Below are 20,745 nucleotides of genomic sequence, written 5' to 3'. Positions count from 1 at the left end.
GCAACATTACTGAACAAAATCCGACTACTGCATGCCTACAGGAATCTAATGACTGGTTAGCATGTACATCTGCATATTCCCACTCTTTGCTGATGGCTACCCAAAGGCTCAGCTATGTGTTGTATCAATGCTAAAGAAAGACTGTAAGAGAGAAAAGCTTTGCTTTATTGTAGAAGAGGAGCAACTGATGACTTGTTTCTTTGACGTCATGATGACACCATGGTGGCTTGATGTGCAGTGACAGCAGTAAGAATAGAGGCAGCAAGAAGTTTTGTGTAGCTATTCTCCTGTAAGCCTGCTCCTGCTACAGGGCAGTTATTCCCCTCAGCACTGCCTGAAACAAAAAACAGATCCAAAAAAGAAACTGCAAATGTCGACAATTCCATTCATATGGGATTCTCCAGGGCACATGAGACAAGACCAAACAGCTCCTCCACTGGATAAAACATTGGGTTGAAGAGAAAAAAACAGACTTCCACTTAGATGGGTCTACAAGTGTCATTAAATGTGTCTGCAATTGGTGAAGAAGGGATTTCCTAAAGGGACCAGCAGTTTACAAAGTCTTTGAACCCTGACAGTCAAGATTTCTCATGATCAGTGAGGCTTCAACAGCAGGGAAGCTTGATGAAAAGTCTGTCATCACTTCAGTGACACCTTCAAATCAGATAGTAACTGACTGAGACAGGTTTTGGTTTTGGGTTAGAGTCAAGGGATAGGGGACAGGAGGACAGTGGGACAGAGTTAATGAATGCCTACTTGAACCACACCATTTCTTTGACCAAGAAACAAACTTGATGTTTTTGGAGCCGTAAAGGATCCCCTCAGCATTGTTTTTCAAAGACTTCCATTTCACGTGAGAGCAAGGAAGCTACTCAGATTTCATGGACATCTGGGACAAATGAAGAATAAATGCTATCAGTGGAGACTCTACTTGGTCTAAGAGCAGCCACTAACAGTAGATTTTGAAGGAGATAATGTCATAATTTTCCACCACCATTCTGCACTTCCATCCAGACAGGCCGATAAAAAGCTAAAGCTTTATCCAGATGTCTAGGGAACTCCAGAGAGGTCAGAGGTAAAAGTCTGGTTGCTGAGGTACACTGCATTTCAGACTTAAACCCATCCCAAATTGCTGGCTTCTAATACTCTGTGTTTTCTTCCTGAAGGATAAAGTTATTAAAAACAACAGTAGAAAGAGAGAGGAACACTCTTGGGTTGAAAGAATGAGGGAATTCTTATAAAATAATAATAATAATAATAATAATACAAAGAGAAAGAAAAAAGATTTCGAGACAAGCTCAAATACCAAAACAACAGCAGCAGCAGGTCCCACGAAGGCATAGAGAAGACCTCCCTCTAATGACAGCCAGCAGCTGGAAAAGTAAGAAAGAAAATTACTTGGTAGCTTGCACCACCATCAAAAAGATGCATGTTTTGCTGCCTCCCTTTGCCTGTGAAGTTGATCTCAGGAGCTGATACCCCACAGTAAAAAAGTCTCAGAATTTACAGCAAGCAAGGTTTGCTTTTTGTTTCTCCTGTACTTGCACAAAGGCCCAGTTGCCTGGGGGTCTGCCCGCAGAGCCATGTTTGATAATCACTTGATTGTTGACAGAGGAATGCATGCAAAATTCATGCGATGCTCTGTTTCAGACCAGGTCCTGCTGGAAGCTACAGCATTACTTTGTGAGCAAGATAATTCTCTTGTCATGCTCGCTCAGGCAAAAGAGCAGATTTGTTCATTTGCTAACCAGTAGGCCTAGGGGGAGCTCGGATCCAGAAGCATAGTACATTTCTGCTCCTGGATCTTCCCTCTGGGCTTGCTGCCATGGGGAAATTTCACAGCTCAGCAGCAAGGTGGGAATTCACTGCTTATGTAGATGTTCTTAAGCTGAAAGTGAGGTATTGTCATGCCTGCTTTGGAAACCAACATGTTGCTCCTCCCTCACATCACACAGCCTGAGAATCATAGAATGCCTGGGGTTGGAAGGGATCTTAAAGTTCATCTAGTTCCAAACTCCTTGCTGTGGGAACTGTTGCCACCCTGCAGATCAGGCTGCCCAACCTGGCCTTGAACACCTCCAGAGACTGAGAATCCATATGACTCACCACCCTCTGAATAAAGAATTTCCTCCTAATATTTAATCAAAATCTCCCCTCTTTTCATTTCAAGCCATTCCTCTTTGTCCTGTCACTATCATATTTCTCCTCTCTCCATTAACTTTCTGTGGAATTTGGGCTCCTAATCTGCCTGGTGCCTACACAGCCCAAGGAAATCTTCTCATTAAACAATGATGTCTATCATGTCAGTGCCTATCATGGAATCCAGTAGGCCTTGATGACATTTCTCTTCAGTGGAGATCCAAAGGAGTCTTTCACTGAACTCCACTGACTGCACTGACCAGACTTTCACCACTTGAATAATAACAGCATCATAGAATCATGCAATCAATGCACCTAGATCAGATGGAGACCTCCCATCTCTCAGGTTAACACTATAAATGTGCTACAGGAATCTCCATGGAAATTCTACTGCACTGTACATCCACATGCAGATCTCACTACGCATTAAAATCCCCTCAGAATCATAGAATTACAAGGGCCTGGAAAGGAAAGGGCCTACAAGATCATCTAGTCCAACCATCTTGCTGTCACCATTATTACTCACTAAACTACAAAACCTTATCTTGTAGCACCTCATCCAGATGCATCTTGAACACCACCAGGGACAGTGACCCCACCACCTTCCTAGAAATACTGACAAACCCACTCTAAAGAAAAACAGGTAAGAGAAATATCTGTTTCTCATCAGCTGAATGTGACAGGATGGCCAGGTAGACAATTTTCACATTTGAACATAAAAACAGGAAGGAAAAAGGTTTTTTTTTAAGGAAACACTTTCTCATTGTGAAGGTGACCAAGGAGGTTGCCTAGAGAAGTGGTGGAGTGTCCCTCCTTAGAGATCTTCAAAATTCATTTGGACACTGTCCTGGGCAACTTCTTATAGGTGTCCCTGCTTGACCTCCAAATGTCCCTTCCAACCTCAACCATTCTGTGATTCTGTGACAGTCATGAATAGTTAAATCAGCACTGGAGCTGGATTTCCATTTCATGGGGAATGCAGGAATTTAGAATATGGATACTTAAACTTGGTACCTTAGAGCATGAGATGAGAATTTACACTGTGTCAGCAACCCCATGGAAAGTTTGCACGCTTAGACATGGCAGTACTCTGGAGTAAATGTGCAATGGAGTAATCCTGTTTCAACAGTAAAGTACCATGCATTTACCAATGGATAAGAGCAGGCAACCACAATGGAACAAGGACTTCCTCAAAGCACTTAAACCAGCTAACCCTGCAGTTATTCATTTCTGTGCTTGTACTCTCAGCAATATCATTTCATTCTGCATCAAAAGAAACACTGCCTTTCAGACCTCTCCCAGGAAACAAAGCCTTCCTGGAAACATTTCAATTTTGTTGATCAGCTTCAATTGTTTTTGTATCAGACCTGACTTCCAACTATGTTATTTTTCACCTTAAAATTCAGAACATTTGGAGAAAAAAGAAGAAAAAAAAAACAAACCAAACAACACAAAGCATTTCAAATTGAAAATAGAAAGCAGGATGTTCTGACTTTTTCCAAGTCCTGAATCTTGTTTATTTCTAAATTAAAGCTACCACATATTAATTTAATCAGTTCTGATTTCTTCCTGATAACAAGTTGCTCTCTGAGACACTGTCTGAGCAGGTGTAGTAATAGAATGAATAATCAGGCATGGAGGGAGGAAATGGGAATGCAGTGTTGGAGGGCTGTGATGACTGAAAGTCTTCATGAACGCAAGGACAGGACAGAGGGAGAACCAGGTGGGCTCCCAAATTGCTGAGCTTGCCCCCAAATCTTTTGCTTCAATGTTTAATCCTAGCTTTAAGAATACTTTTCCTTGAAGAAGGGAGCAGACAGTCCTGCATTCCAGTTAGCAATGAGGACATGGCAAAACGAGGGCTTTTATTCCCATCAGGTCCCCAGCAGCCCCTCTTCCCCCTCCTTGAGCTTTCTGAAGTTGGGTTCACACATCACCAAGCACTGGCCCTTATTCTTTCTGACTGTCTGATCTCCCTGTCACAGCATGTAATCAAAGTGTTTCCTTCCAAAACTGTCAGAAGTGGTGGCTGACAGCGGAGAAAGGAAGAAGTGGTATTTGAGAAGGAGAACTGACAGCCAACTCCAGTAATATGCTAGTCTAGTTGAGACACTTCTATCCTTGTCCTTTCAAGGCACAAAAATATTAGCTTTTCACTAAGGGTACTTGCAAAGAGATCTCTTTGGAAATCTCTTAAACAAAATTACCATTGGAAGAAAGTGAGTAGTTTAACAATGATCAACTACCATTTCCAAGCTGTGCTTTCTAGATCAACAGTAGCTCTTGAGTCCAATACCAAAGACCACTTCACCACACATCTGGTTGTTTTGTGTATCATAATTGTTTGAGTTGGAAGGGACCTTTAAAAGTCATCTAGCTCAACTCTCCTACAAGGAACAGAGGCATTTACAGCTAGATCAGGGTGCTCAGAGCCCTGCCCAGTCTGACTTTGAATATCTCCAGGGACAGGAGATATTCCAACCACCACCTCCCTGATCACCACCTCTCTGCTATGACAAAGGTGTGAGATGAAGGGTTTTTGCCCTGGTCCTGCAAAGAGCTGACTTCCCACAAGCCCTTCCTGACTATATCCCACAGCTCTGCTTGCACAATCATGCACAAAATTAAGCACCCACAGTGTGACAACTAACATGTTTATAAAGCTAAGACTACAGCTGGCATTCAGGACTATACCACCAGTATTTCAATTTCACCAAAAAAAGTTACTGAGATATTTGTGGGTGTCCAAAGCCCTGATGCAATGGCAAAGAAGGACCCAGGGAAATTTGCTGTTTCCTGCCACTGTTCTTTGACAACAACTCCTGTGAGCTGTCTTGTGGGAAAGGATATGAATTTCCAGCACAACCTCAGTTGTTCAATTCAAGCTTTAGAGATACAGAGTCAGTCTCTGGAGTACTGGTTAAAGGGCATTTACTAGTGTCTGGTGAGTCTGAGGATACTCAAGGCTTACAGCACCACTCCTATGAAAACAAGCTGGGAAAGATGGAGTTGCTCAGCCTGAAATAGTGAAGACTTTGAGGAGACCTCAAAGTGGCCTTCCATATCTACAGGAAAGCTGGAAAGGCTATCTATCAGAGAGTATAGCAACATAGCAGGGACAGTGGTTTTCAACTAAAAGAGGGGAGATTTAGATTAGATATTAGGAAGAAATTCTTTACTGTGAAGGTGGTAAGGCACTGTCACAGGCTGCCTGACTACACAGGGACCCTGAGCAACCTGATCTAGTGGAAGGTATCTGTACTGACGGTGTGAGGTTGCAACTAGATGATCTTTAAGGCCCCTTCCAACTTAAACATTTCTATGAGATTATGACTTTACTCATTCAAGCCTGAAAATTTGAGACTTTCTTTGAGACTGGAAGAACAGTCTGTACCCTTCCTCTAGGTCCTCTCCAAACAACTACAAAATCTTTCAAATACAGTTCAGCTGAGAAAAAGGAAAAATCCTCTTGTCAGCCTGCACTCACTGTAAATGGAGAGTTCAAAGCCCTCCAGAAGAAGAGTCCTGAACTATACAGGCCTCTGGCTGAATGTCATCTGAAAAATTACCACTCACCAAACACCAGGGACCTTCAGCATCTATTTGATTTTTAATTTGAATCCCCCTCTCTACTTAAAAATCGGTGTCTGATCTGGCCAGCTGAAGTGTAGACGTTATCTCTGGTCCTCCCATGCTCAGAGCAGTCTCTGACTTCCCTGCAATATAGCTTGGAGGCATGATCAACCCTTCAACTGCTACCATGTCTCAGTGGAGCAAGATTCCAGATTACTTCTCAGTTGTCTGACATCATTACAGAATAGCTTCATCCATTAGCTACATCCACCCTAGAATAGCTACAATGACCAGGACAAAGCTGGATGAAGTAGGGTTGGAAGAATTTTTGAATGACAATGTAAAGCCCTTTGTGGACCATCACGTTAGCTCTTGTCCCTTTAGTTACAGAAAGTTAAGGCTAATGTCTTCTGTTATGTTCAGCAAAATGAAAGCTTGAAGGTCTATTACTGCCCATAAGAAATGCCCCCTGCATGCCCTATACTAGTTAAAAAGTGAAAGATCCTCTATTCTCCAGATTCAAGTTTTGCAATGATCATAAACCCTTCTGCAGTAGTCAGAAACCACAATAATCCTGGAACAAGATTCTATTCTGTATTCTGTTTGTCTTCAGCATTAAACACTGTTAAATCTGACTACTCTGTCTGAACAAACTCGAGTTTTCAAGTTCAGCTCTAAAATTACTGGTGTATAATATTGATTTCCTTCTAGAAGGAAGGTAAAACCAATACATCAATATAAGAGAGCTTTTATGCCTCTTGAAGAGGAAAAAAAAGGAAGTGTGCTGCAATGTAGGATCACCCTGTGTCTTGGCCTACTGATCTTTGCTTCATGTTATAAGAATGTGAAGTTCAGGTGCAAAGATGCTCATAAATCAGCCTGGAGAAGCAGCATGTGCCTGTGTGTGCCTTGTAGCATGGAGTCAGAGCAGGGATTGCTTAACAGGTGCCTGCAGCATGCTGCTTGGGACAGTGATGGGTTTGAGTTCACTCTAAGATGGCTCTTAGTAAAACCAACAGCAGGAATTGCAACAAGGCGCTAGTGCTACAAATGTGTGTCTGGGGGCTGTTTCCTGTGCTCATATTCTGCACATTTCCTCCTTCCTTTCAAGGCTCTTTTGTGTTCTCTTATGCTGACTGGTGCTGCATTCATGGGAAAAGATCTACCATGCTTTTAGTACCAGTTCACACCAGTCTATTCACAGGCATTAGGGACACAGCATGTATGCGGAAGGTTTTTCCTATGGAAAAGAGCTGAGTGCACATGTGCAAATTCACTCATGCATCTCATGAAGCCCTGCAGCAGTCACGGCTGATGATCACAGGAACTTGCAGAGGAGAGGAATGGACAGGCTGGCTGGGAAAGGAGCAATGTGGGAGCACGATGCAATGCCTGAGATACCTTCCTATTTCAGTGACAAGCACCCTGACAGCACGGCTAAGAAATTGTGTTCCTGAGTCTGTGGCTCCTGCTGGGAGCACAGGATCCCCTGCCACTCCTGGGCAGCCAGCCAGCCAGCCAGCCATAGAGGCAGAGAGGAAGGCAGCAGCCAGCCCCTGGATGCGAGGAGAAACAGAAACTGAAGGGCTAAAAGAATTCAGAAGACTGGCAGCAAAATGAGGAGCTGCTCTAGTTAATCATAGAGTCATTAAAGTTGGAAAAGACCTGTAGGATCATCTAATCCAACTCTACACTTACTACCAATATTGCCCACTAAACCTGTGTACCCTGGGAATGAAGGAAAGTCAATGCACAGCTTGTGGGACACCTCATTGATGTGCCAATCTGAGAGCAAAGGAGCCTGGCAGGTTTTGTTGTTTTGACACCCTTTTTGCTGCAGGCTGGGAGACTTTGTTCTGGGTCAGGAGGTGCTGGCATGCACAATTCAGGGCAGTGAGGCAGGGAATGATCATCTGCACATTTCCTCCTTCCTTTCAAGGCTCTTTTGTGTTCTCTTATGCTGACTGGTGCTGCATTCATGGGAAAAGATCTACCATGCTTTTAGCACCAGTTCACACCAGTCTATTCACAGGAAAGAAAGCAGAAATATTTGGAGCTTCCATCCATTACCTCAGTACCTCCTCTTTATAAACTGGGCTCATGGACTTGGAGGGAGGAAAATCCCAGAAGTAGCAGGTAGAATAGGAATTAGAAATGGCATTTGGGATCTGGTAGAAATTCAGAAAGAGCACGGATTCTGCATGACATTTTCTAAGTGGGCATACTGAATCCTCATCTATTGCTGACAACATCTCCAGCATTTCTTAAAGATTGTTTGTGTGTGTTGCAAAGCACAGGCCAGCAAGGCTCTGGACAATGATGAACTTGGGTAGGGAAGGGGCCTTATTTAGGGGAGGGGAGAAGAAGGGAGGGGAGGGGAGATGAGAAGAGAGGGGAGGTAGGGGAGGTAGGAGAGAGAAGGAGAGGGGAGGAGAGGAGAGGAGAGGAGAGGAGAGGAGAGGAGAGGAGAGGAGAGGAGAGGAGAGGAGAGGAGAGGAGAGGAGAGGAGAGGAGAGGAGAGGAGAGGAGAGGAGAGGAGAGGAGAGGAGAGGAGAGGAGAGGAGAGGAGAGGAGAGGAGAGGAGAGGAGAGGAGAGGAGAGGAGAGGAGAGGAGAGGAGAGGAGAGGAGAGGAGAGGAGAGGAGAGGAGAGATCAACCCATCTCCACTGTGCCATTCGTTTAACCAGTTCATATGAATTTGCTTATAAAAGAATACACAGTTTTCAGTCAGTACCTAGTCTCTGCTGGTATTCTATTAGAGATGATTCAGAAGCAAATGCAGATAAAATCTGAATGCTGACTGTTGGCATTCTCATCTTTATGGTGCAAACATCCCTCTTATTCAGACTGAACTAAGAGGGTTGCTTCTTGTCACACAGTAAGTCTTTCTCTGAAGACTTGCTATCCTAAGGTTTCCCCTGGACATTTGGGCAGGGATGAGACAAGTGCACAGCATTCAGATGAACTGACGAATTGAGGATGTCAGAAGGCTCCCTCAGCTCCTATCATTCCTACTTCCATGGGAAGCCAATGAGAATTTAGCTCCTACCTTTGTTCCTGTGGGCCAGTGACCATTTTTTTGACAAAATGATGGGAGATGAGACTGGAAAAAAAGAATAGGAAGAGGAGCCCCATTACTCACTAGTTCACGGTGCCGTACCCCTTGGCTTTAGTAAATCCCACAGAAATGGCAACCACCAAGGCAGGGAGCCCTATGGAAAATGAAACAAGAGAAAATTAGTTATTTTAACATACGTGCAGCTCTGCTCCAACTCAATCACTTAATATACCCCATTTCTCCCTGTGTTATTCTAGCACCATCTGTCCAAGCCTGGGCCTTTGGCAGAGTCTGAATTCAGGACCTTCAGAGCCAGAAGCATGAACCTTTGTTACGTCTGCTAATGAAGTTAATGCTGTCAGCTGTAATCAGCTCGTATCCTGCTGTGGTCTCAGCAGTTGTGCAGGGAATGATAGTACATGCAGATGCATAAAATTCATTTATTTTATTCTTAGGGATGCAGAACAGCCAGGAATATACCAGGACATTTCTTGGGGGTGGAATATTCAGGCACCACTTAACCCAAAAGAACTAGCAAGGCAGAGATTAAAAGCTGCATTTGCTCTTAACATAATATGTGAACAACTCAGGTTGAAATCTTGCTCCAGATGAGACAGAGCAGGAAATGGGAAAACTGTTCCCCCTATCCAGCTATATCCCTGGATGCTCTGGATCCTCTATACTTGGAGATGTTCAAGACCAGATCGGATGGGGTCCTGGGCATCCTGGTCTTGTACCAGATCTGGAGGTTGGTGGCCCTACCCTATGGTGGGGGCTTGGAACTTGATCATCTTTGAGGTCCCTTCCAACTCAAGCCATTCTATGATTCTATGAGTCTACGATAATGGAGCAAGTCCCTCTGAAGCACAATGGAAAGAAGCATCTGAACATCAGGTCTTTCTGCAAACCAGAGTATTTACTTTACGCCAGAGAGCTGCTCCCCTTTTGCACCCAAAAGGGGAACAAACTAAGAAAAAACAGCCACCTTGGAGAGAGGGCACACTTCATTATGAGTGCTACGAAGGATGAGCAGTTTGTGCCTTGGAGGCTATTTGATGCTCATGGTATGCAATTTGTCTTCATGATGTCATGAGCTAACAATACCAGCATGGGGTCTCATTTCAGGTTCATAAGGGGGTGAGGCAATGTCCTTGATCCTAATGCTAAAATCTCAAAAAAAAAAATGATGATAAGGAAGAAAAATAACAAAAACCTGCTGCTTAGTGTGAAATGCTGGACTGAAACTTAAAACTACTGACAAGGTTGGGTTTCTGAATACCTAGGCACATTTGAACTAATAAAAGATGTTGTATCCTGCTAACAGCCTACTTATCCTTACTATTCCTGCCTGGTAAAATGCTCTAGGATCTACAGAGGAAACTGAGTACTTCTCTGATTCACTATCCCCAGCGTGATTCTTTCCTTTCCCTATAAAAATGTCTGGGTGTGGTCTGGGAACATCTGGCTCTTCAGCTACGCAGGGCTCTGTGTGGCTTTTTATAGTCCTACTACTTCTAAAACAAAGCATTAAGCTGTCTCAATGCTAAAGATGGGCAAATCCCATTAGGAATTAGCAGGCTCAGTAGCCAGCTAGGATTAGTGCTTTTTGACAAGACCCTAATTTGTGTGCTGTAGAGGTCATAGCAGGCAGCTGTAGAAGATGCTGTAGTCTGTAGGGCTGTTCAGACACAGTATCCAAACAACTCTGCTGACAGGGTGGTTACTCAGCAATATAGATCGATGCAAAATAGATTAACTGCGAGGGTCAGCAAATAGTTGGGAGGTGCTAAGGCTGAGTAGTCTGGAAAAGAAAGAATTTCATAGAATCATTAAGGTTGGAAAAGAGCACTGAGATCATCTAGTCCAACCACCAACCTATCATCACCATGCCCACTAAACCATGTCCCTAAGTGCCACATCTCCACATCATGAACAACTCCAGGGATGGGGACTTCACTGATTCCCTAAGCAGCCTGTTCCAGTTTGAGAGTTATAAAGAAAAGACTTTCTCTTCCCATATGAGACATCCAAGCAGAGCTCATGTTTGAGCAGTCCAAAGCCATTGAGCAGGGGGGGGTTTCAGAATGTCTCTTTCTAAAGAAGTTCTGTAATGACTACTTTCCATCTTGCTGAGCTTTCTTCACAACTCATCTGGATACTTTGGACATATAACCTGCATGGTATTCACTGTAATGACATCAGGGTGGCATCCCATGATATGCACACTAAGAAGTCATAAAGGATTTTTTTAAGAGTAGAATATGATGCATGAAGCTCCGGAACGAAGAATGTCGGCTAAGACTCTGCCTGAAATAGCAACTTGTTCCTCACAAAGTACTTCTCTTAGACGTGATAATTATGCAGAAATGCACACTTAGGCTGTGAACTCATCAGATGTACAAGCTGCATTTATCGGAAAGGGGAGCTACACGATGGTAGTTAAGCCAACGAGCAGAGCAGTGAGGACTGCTGTATCTTTTGCCTTGGGATGTGATCAGATTAAAAATAGATACATCCAAATATTCCCAATAAACTTTTAATCTATTCTTGACTATTTGAAAGAAAGCTATTTCTAACTGGATTGTGCCATACACTGTGTGTGCTGTGGCCAAATTTAGAAGGGTTTGTGAAGAAAGTGAGTGCTACAGTCATAATTCAAAAAAAAAAAAGCATAGGAAAACTGATATGAAGATTTTTTTTCTGTCAGGACAGCAGGAGAATCATGTAATGAGATCACCACGTCCCATTAGAAAAAGTTCATTTGATAATAATGACTACCAAAAGCCATAAGTGTTACAAACAAGTGAAGACCCTGTCAGAACCTCAGCCAGGGCAACATTGAAAATCCAATTGAAACAATGGCATGGTGGTAAGTAGACTAACCAAATTGTTTCTTTTTCACTGGGACTAGATGTGCCAATTGAACTGTTTCTAGGGAACAGTTTGCATGTCTAAATAACTCTATATTTTTCTAATTGCAAAAAACCTCTTCTCTGAAAAGGCAAAATCGCACACACAAGAGGAGAACAGGAAACTGGGAGTAAACCTCACTGCTGATGAAAACCACAGCAGCTTCAATGAGCTACAGCTGAGAACTTGGCAAAGTTCTCCCACAAGAGTTGAAAAAATGTTAATAAGCAAAGGGGGGAAAAGGGGAGGATCAGCCCATTACAAAATGAATTCACAGAATCACTAAGGTTCAAAAAGACCACTGAAATCATCTAGCCCAACCATCAACTCATAGACTGAGATAATTATTTCAGATTATGCTCTTGAAAACTTATTTACCTCCTCTGCCCTCTTAGAGATGCCATTAATCCCATCACTACAGCTGAAGTCTAGGAGGATGCTAAATACCAGAAATTCCCTTGCTGCTTTAATAGGTGAGAGTGTTCTTCACTTTGTGTCCTAACCTATTCCAAACAGTTATTATGCACCATTTATCAGCCAGCACATCCTAGCCCAGGAATAGCTACATTTTACTAACAGTGCAAATTATGCTCCTACACATGCAGGCTTTTTTTTCCCTTAAATCTGTACAAATTACAATTATGAATGTCGCTCATCCAAAATTCCCTCGGCTAACACTCTCATCTGTCCTAGCATTTATAATCAGAAAACATCCCTTTTTATTACCTTTATTCTCTAGAGAAGCTGTCAGTCTTTTGCATTTGATATCCCTGATGTTCCTCAAGTCATACATACAGTGTTTGTATTGGAACATATGCACAAGCACAAAAAAGCACACAGTGCCTGTGTTTTGCATGTGTGTGGTTACAGACTTGCTATGCACAAGCACTGTATTTCAGTCCCACCATTTGTTTTGTCTCCTAAGCAAAACTTGAAGAGATGCAGGTGCTGGAAGGAGGATGGCTCTTGATGTGCAAAAATAAATCACATCAGGGCCCTTCATAACCATCGGAAATATCTTGCCTGGGGCAAAATGCTCGACTTCAGTAGTGAAATGAGCCACTAATACAGCTTAGAAGCACAGTGCTCTCTGATTCTCTCTTTCTCTTTTTTTCTCTGCTTGCTTTTGAGCAACTTTTTGTTCAGTCACTCCTTTCAAACACAAGCTTCATGTTGCTTTGAGAGCCCAGGTTACGGGTTTGCGTTTGTTTTCAACTACAGAATGCATCATTTAAAGCTAATAAATTAAACATACGGAAGAGGCAGAGGGAGGAAAATTAGTTACAAGCATCTGCACTGGTCTCATAGTTTATTTGTCTATGAAAGGTCCTGCTGCCATGGAGACAGTATTTCAGAGCTTGCTTATCCCTGGGTCGCACATGGAAGGAGACAGTGAGAGAAAAATAAAAGAGAAGCAGGGAAGAAAGCCAGAGCCAGGAGAACCCCCCCAGCCCCACTGTGCCCTTGGAATGAACACACAGCCCCTTCCCAGCTCATCTCCTTCATACTGCTTTTGGGTGGAGATAGCAGCTTTTGGCTTTTGCTCATTTTCAACCATCTGCGCCCTTTTTGACACAACTAAAGGTGTCAAACTAAGCTTTTTGCACAGCACCAATCCAGAATACTCTTTGATCTTCACGCTAGGATGGAACAATGTTGTTTGTTTTTGTTTTTGTTTTTTTCTCTCCCCTGGCCCAATGGAACTTCTATGCAGACCCACAATCCTCACCCCATCCGAGACACAAGAAGCGCTTGCGGATGATGCGGTTCCGTAACCGACCCGTCACGGCCATGTAGGACTGCCAGGCCTCGGTCAGCACCCAGCAGAAAGAGGAGAGGAAGAAGAAGTGCAAGAAAGCCGCCACCAGCGTGCATATCACCTGGAGAAAGGAGGAAAGGAGCACATATGAGAGGGGAGAAAGAGGAGAGAGGAGACAGGTAGGCGGAGGGAGCTGCTTCCAAATCGGGCTCTGGAAGGAAAGGAAGGTCACAGGGATCAGCAAAGGAAAAGACTTCTCAGGAAGAGGCAGCCTCCCCCTCGAGCTTTGACCTAGCATAGGATTGAAGTGTTTGTTTCAAATTTAAGCATTGCACAGCAACTGACTGTTCTTAAATGAGAGCTCCAAGCCTGTGTTTAACTATTTTCATACAACGATAGAATATCCCAAGTTGGAAGAGACCCATATGGATCACTGAGTCCAACTCCTGGCCCTACACAAGACCACCCAAAATTCAAACCCTATGTCTGAGAGCAGTATCCAAATGCTCCTTGAATTCTGGCAGCTTGGTGCCATGCCCACTGCCCTGGTGAGCCTTCCATGTCCACCACCATTTGGTGAAGAACCTTTTCCTGATCTCCCACATGACCTTCCCTGACACATCTCCATACTGAAGTTTGAATCCATGCCTTGTCCTTGTGCTGTTTGGCTTCAGCAGTATACATTTATTTTCCAGTGATCAAATCAAATCCCTGATGCTTTCAGAGAGGATGGAGCAGTTATTAAGCTGTGCACTAATCTCAGCTCAAAAGGATTGCAAAGCACCGTACCATCGGTGCTTTGCAGTAATGAAATCAGAGAAAGGCAATTCAGACTGGGAAAGATGGCTCTTTGCAAAGAAACATAGTTAAGGTGTGAGAGCTGGGGTAAAAACATGGCTGGTAGGGGCTTGGTAAGGGCTGAAAGCGTGATTTGTCCAAGAGCACGTAGCTACTAGAAAAACGGGGGGGGGGGGGAAGGAAAAATTAATGAAATGGCAGAATAAATTTCATAATGGTGAGCTCTACAACTTGGCAAGGAAATCTCTCAAGGGACACAGAGAGAGCTCAAGCCATTTAAAATTAAACTAGGGAAAGTACTAGCAAATGCATTATGGAGAACAATCCTGTAGTGGCGGGGAGATGGGCTGGAAAGCTGACAAGCTCATCTTTGTTTTTAACTCAGCAAACCCAAATCATTCACTGGTGCAAATTGGTGCCGCTCTGTTAACTCTGCCAGGGCTATGCTTAATTTGCACCATTGGAGAAGAAGAAACTGTGAATGAACGTGAAACAAAATGATGGAGAGAAACTCCCAAAGAGAAGGGAGAGCAAATAAACTTTAAAAGTGACTCTGGGTGAAAAAAAAAAATTGGCTTAAGGCATTGAGGACAGATGGGGGTGGGAGTGAATAGCGAAGAATTTCTCCGCTTTGAGTTATATCAGGAAACATGGACTTTGGGTTTACGGTCACTGAACCTTCCTCTTTTTTCATCCACCAGCATCTTTCAGCAGAGAGCTCTCATGCACCAAGCATCTTTTATCATGATTTTATTGAATTGCCCTCAATTCATACACTGGCACTGACAGACATTATCAGAAGTTGGGAATAAAAGTTAGACGTTGCGTTCTTTGAGACAGGAACTGCCTTTTCATTCCGTATTTGTATTTGACACAGAAACCTTTAGTATTCTGTCTGCAAGTACATGACAGTTCACTACAAATAGCCCAGCTCAATGTGATAATTTGAAGTAATTTTCATGTTTTCAAAAAAATCTTCCAAAGGTGGTTGCTATGCCTCAGCTTACAGGTCTATGTAAAACAGTTACAAACAAGTTACTTCCAGGAATGTACTTTAAGAAATTTATATTTTACAACTGTTTTTTTTTTTTTTTTTTTTTAACTACTGCCAGAAATGACAGCATCAGTTTATCTGAGCTGATTTTGTTCTGCATCAGCAGTGTTTTTCTGCCCTCTTTGCCAGTAGTTTGTAAAGGGGAGAAAAGACCTCTGCTTTCCATTTTTCCACCTGGGACATTTATTTTCCAGAAATACTCACTCAACTAGGTAGTTCTGAGGGAAAGGGGAAAAGAAGAGAGAGGAGCACCACAAAAACAATGCACATTTTTGACAGTGAATGGCCCTCATTTAAAATCCATTAAAAACAAGCAGATAATTTTACTCAGATTTGGGAACAAGAGAATTTTCCCTCTTGTTTTCCCAATTTCCCCAAGGAGATATGGTTGTAAAGGCCATTAGTCCTTGTTTTTCTAAAAGAGGAGAAATTTGCTTCCATCCAGCACATAGCCCCATCTTTGAGATACACTGAATTCATTTCTTTTGTATCACATTATTGCTGACTGTAATTTTTTAGCCTTTTCCTGGGCCTTTCATCTTTAAAAAGCGTAGCAAATCCAGGTGTGGAGTCTTGCCTTTGAGGTTATGCAGACAAAAATGACAGGAGTATTTGGCATTTCCCAGGAAACTAGTACTGTAGAAATTCTCCTAGTGTAACTGCAATTATAATTCAATCACTAATATTTTAGGAAGCTCCACTATCAATGATTGAATGTGAATAGGTTCCAAATTTACAGTCTTTCATCCCTTCTTTGTTCAGTTTTCTTTCTGTGCTCTGTGATAGAGACTGTTTACTAGACAGCAGAGTGGAATCCCAAGAATAACCTTTCTATTTATGGTGTTTCATGCATATGTATGTCCAAAGAACTAATCTGCCTCACACAATTAGAGCCGGGAGCTTTGAATCCTCACTAACAGCTCTGACACTTAACATCCAAAGCAACTATGAGAAAAAGTGTAAGAAGGAAACTGAGCTCCCAACTGTTGTTAAGGAGATGGGAGAGGGTTAACAATATCCACTTCTTATCCTGGAGTGAAGAAGGATAACCAAATAGGAGGTCCACTCATGGTCGGACATGATGAGCATCTCTCAGTCTTCCTTCTATGAAAAGTTGCTCCTCGCACACACTTGGGGTTGCAATGCACCCTTAGAATAGCAATACAGAGCTGATCACCCTCTTCTCAATTCTCGCTCCAGGCAAACTATGCTGACCATGAAAGACAGTTCTGCTTTGCAATGCTTCTGAACAGTGTTGGTTTAAGAGCAACAGGGCCACTTGTCTGCATCTCCCCAAAATTTTCTCCACAGGTATGACTCAAGTAGCTGTAAAGCTTTCTTTAAAACATCACCCTGCTCTGACCTAAAAGGCCTCGCATAGCAATGAATCTCTGTGATTCATTAAAGCCCGAGGCTTCTCTGCAGAAATGCTTCCAAAAGTGACAGCATGCTCTGGATGTCAAGGTCCAGACTCGAATAAATTGGCTGGTTACTGTTAATTAAAAGCTAGATTTTGATTTCTGATCGTGACTTCAGCAGCAGGAGGAGCTGGAAGACACTTTTGGCCTCAGTTTTCTGCTTAGAGGAGTTAATATGGCTGGAGCACTTGAAGAGCGAGGAAGATGTACAATAGGAAAATATTAAACATGAGCAGTGATTTGTTATGCTAGCTGCCAACAGAGAAAGTAATTTAGCTGGAGAAAAGTCATACAATAACATAACACCTCTCCATCTGCATCTCTAATGTGAAAAGCCATGATAGTACCCTGCAATCTATGCCCATGGCTTGAAAATCCATGCTCAGTTCTCATCTTCACTGCTCAACTGGCACTGTGACTTCCAAGTCTCTTGTGGTCTCAGCTCTGCAATGTGCATGATGTGCACAGCGACGCTTCCCACTCCAAGAAACGTGTTCTTGGTGGCTGCTTTCCTTAACATCTGCCAAGTGCTTTAGGCTTGGAGCATAAACGTTGCTGTAGAAATAAATGTAATGCTGAGATGCTGAGTGTTATTGCTTTTTTAGCTCTTTCTCAATCTGTCTTCCTTTGTAATTTTTGGAAAATAAAATGGTTAAAGCCTCGCAAATAACCATGTTTTTTCACCGTGCCATGTGCCAGCTACTCTAGGCAGATATTCAAAAATATCACATTGGTTTTAATCAAAGCCCTGAGGATGCTGACAAATTATCAAAGAGCGAGTGAGAGAAAATTGAAATCTGCCATTTAGTCATGTCTTTGACACGTCGCTAATTAACAGATGGAAGAAAAAAGAGGAAGCACTGCTGAGCGGATTGTTTCAACGCTAAATCAGGAGCAAAGCAAACAAACAAACAAGGTCCAACGTATCTCCTACCTTATTCCGCGTCTGGGTCTGTCCGATCAGGATGAGAGCATTGGAGGAGATGATGGACAGGCAGAAGTTGATAAGAATGACCGAGCGCTCTGAGCGGATATACCTGCAGAAAGAGAAGAGGGGAAGGAGATCCACCCTGTTACACCTTGCATGAAGCCACTGGGCTTTACACAATCCCATGGTAAGAGACGGCCCACTTTCTTCAGATCTCGTGTGTTAAACAGACAAGTACAAGGGGAAAAAGGAGGAGGAGAGCTTGGGTGTGGTGCACAGACCTCTCAATCCTCCCCATCAATGTTGGAGTTACGAGCATGAGCCAAAAAATCAGGGGCTAGCCTGCTCCCTACTCTAAACCTTTTCTAAAATAGTATTGAGTGCTGTAGTCCCCTTCAGCTCTGCTCACTTGGTAGGGGACTTGGAAAGGAGCTTAGAAGAAAACATACACGCAACACATGGAAAGATTCCCAAATAAGAAGAGCCACAAGCATGCTGGCGATGAAAGCAGGTTACGAACGCATGCATCTTCACAACAAAGTGCTTGTGATTCAGCATTCCCCTTTGTTTAACCTAACAACAGGTCCAGAAGTGAAAAGAAATTGTGGTTGGTTTGGGTTTTTTTTGTTTGTTTGTTTGTTTGTTTTTCCAGATGGAGAGGTTTAACGCTTCTCAAAACTAGGCCAAATATGTAGCTGTAACCGTGGGTCTGGGACATCAGGAATCCAAGTTAGGAAGTTGTTGCCTTCAGCACCTTGCAGGAGCAAGCCACTTGTCATTTCTCATTTACAATGTGCAGCACAGCACCAACTTGCTGCTGAAGTCTGTGCACAGTTAATTCAAATGACTGGCTACAGAGGAAAATTTCTTTGAAGGTGCTTTTATGTATCCAATAAAATTAAAAGGGAATTGCAAAAGTGCAAGTCTTCAAGGATTGACTCAAGACCTGACCATAACCAACCCTTACACGTATGAGTAATCTCAGTGATGCAGTAAGTGCCCTGCCTGAATACCAGATGAGTAAAGAGTAGAAACGGATGTCTATAAAAATTAGAAACAGATCTATTAACCAGACAGCTCATCCCTGGAGGCTAATGCAGGATTATTTTGTATATTCCAGTACATCAACTATTTATACTAAGAATTTAATTTCATTAATTAATTTTAGCAAGAGTGTGTCAGTCACACTCTGGCTGTAGAGTCTGCATTTCTGACTGGTAGGACAAGATGAGTTTACTGCATATCTGTATTGAGCCAAGAAAGAATCTGTGCTTTAGATCTGTTGGAGACTGTGAAACTTGGATTTTAACTTCCCTGCTAGTTTTCCTTCTAGATAAATACAAATGTTGAGAATATGTTTTTCTGGATACAAAAAAACAGTCACTGATGAAAAGCAGACTCACTTTACATCAGCTTTGTTAGAAAACTGGTTTATAAGTAGTTCTTTCTTGAAACACACTCCAACCCCATAACGCATTTCAAAATTTAGGTTTCCAGCTCAGCTAGAAACTGGATTTGCTGCAAGTAAAACAAGCCTGGAGTTATTCCTTAGCCAGTTTGATCCCAGATTTTGCTGTTTTACTTGTTTCAAATACAATAATAAGGGGCATCTGAATCTTACTCCATTTGTAGGATATCAAGCCATCAATCTTCGGATGTTCAGATTGTGTGAAGTAAAATATGTGTCAAATCTATAGTCAGCAGCTTCTATGGGATAGAAAGGAGGATTTGGACAATGTGCTGGTAAGAATGGGATGTGCTAAGTCTGTGTAGGAACACTATGGCATTAATGCTCATTTAGGAAATTTCCTCTGTTAAAAAAAGAAATAGTGAAAAATGAGTTGAGTGTAAATGTAGTCTGCATGTCAAAGTAAGGGGTTAATAAACAGCTGTTTTCACATTTTCTTCCCCCCTGAAAAGCCTTTTCTTTCTCCATGCTTGCTGTTATCTACCAGAAGTTCCTGTTCCCCGGATCCCTGAACCTTCAAAAAATGAAGTGTGAGTTGGCACCTTGTAGAATCAGAATATCAGAATAATTTAGCTTGGAAAAAAAACCCTCTGGAGTTGCCAATTCAATCCTCTGCCCAAACCAGAGCTGATTTCCAAGTCCTGTCATGTTTTTCAGGGCATTGTCCAATCAAATTTCAAAAACGTTTAAGAATGGGAAGTGCCATAACCTCTTCTGGGTGATTTGCTTCAGCTTTTAACCACTCATGGTGAAGAGCCATTTTTCTTCAATCCAGTTGGAATTTTTCACGATGCAATTGGTGGTCTTTGCCCCTAAATCCTTCACTGTATCCATCTGTGAGTTTTATGACTCCACTTTCTCCATGTCTCCTCCTTAACAGACTTCTTCTCTTCAATCTACCCAAGCTTTCCTTGTTCCCTGTGCCTCTCCTTGAGCATTATGTTCTATTGCTCCTTAAAATGGACTCAATTAAGTTTGTTGCTCTCTCTCCTGTATTGGGGGGTATTGTGGGGTATTATGGAAATGCTATTCCAGATGTGGCCTTAAAGAGAGTCAAGTAGAGGGGAATAACAATTTCCCTTGACCTGTTGGTTATATTACTATTAGTGCAGGCCTTCACTGTTGAACAGTTGCATTGCTGAGTTATGTATAAATTGTCACCAACTGGATCCCCTGAGGCTTCTTTGGACATATTACCAAGCCAGCCAGCCTCCAGCTTGTCCTGCTGCATGTAGTTGTTCAGTTCCAGGTACAGAAGTGCTCATTTGTCTTTGGTGTAAAATTTCTCCAGCCTATATCTCCAATTTGTTGAAGCTTGTCATTGCTGCTCTCCAGCATATGAATCACTCTTTCCATATTGGTATAGACATCCAAGAACTTGCCAAGAGTGCCTTTTTCCCCATCATCCAGGCTGTTAATGAAGATATTAAACGATATCGGTCCTGGCACCAATCACTGAAAGATACTGCTAGTAACCAGCTGCTGGTTAGGCTTCAAATCTTTAACCATTACCCAGAGCCTGCATGAACTACAGCCAGCTTTTAATCTGCGTTAGCAGATTAATCCAATCCAAAATTCACTAGTTTGCTTACTAAGATGCCTGTGTCAAAGGCCTCGGCAATGACAAAATATACAATGCC

The 20,745-nt window shown here is 42.6% G+C and overlaps 1 protein-coding gene across 9 annotated transcripts in view; it reads right to left on the bottom strand.

The window, feature by feature from the left end:
* Window positions 1–20,745, bottom strand: part of ADGRB1 (adhesion G protein-coupled receptor B1) — a 277,528-nt gene that overhangs the window by 41,366 nt on the left and 215,417 nt on the right. For all 9 annotated transcript variants that reach the window (XM_052704254.1, XM_052704257.1, XM_052704255.1 and 6 more), the window contains 4 exons: window positions 17,644–17,746; window positions 13,410–13,560; window positions 8,855–8,924; window positions 1,307–1,373 (listed from right to left, as the gene is read on the bottom strand). In XM_052704254.1, the coding sequence (XP_052560214.1) occupies window positions 1,307–1,373; window positions 8,855–8,924; window positions 13,410–13,560; window positions 17,644–17,746 (391 nt within the window). The remainder of the gene's footprint in view (window positions 1–1,306; window positions 1,374–8,854; window positions 8,925–13,409; window positions 13,561–17,643; window positions 17,747–20,745) is intronic.

Source organism: Tympanuchus pallidicinctus, unplaced genomic scaffold, assembly GCF_026119805.1.
Source record: "Tympanuchus pallidicinctus isolate F22 unplaced genomic scaffold, pur_lepc_1.0 scaffold5, whole genome shotgun sequence".
Lineage (NCBI taxonomy): Eukaryota > Metazoa > Chordata > Aves > Galliformes > Phasianidae > Tympanuchus > Tympanuchus pallidicinctus.
This window is presented reverse-complemented; position numbering and strand designations above follow the sequence as displayed.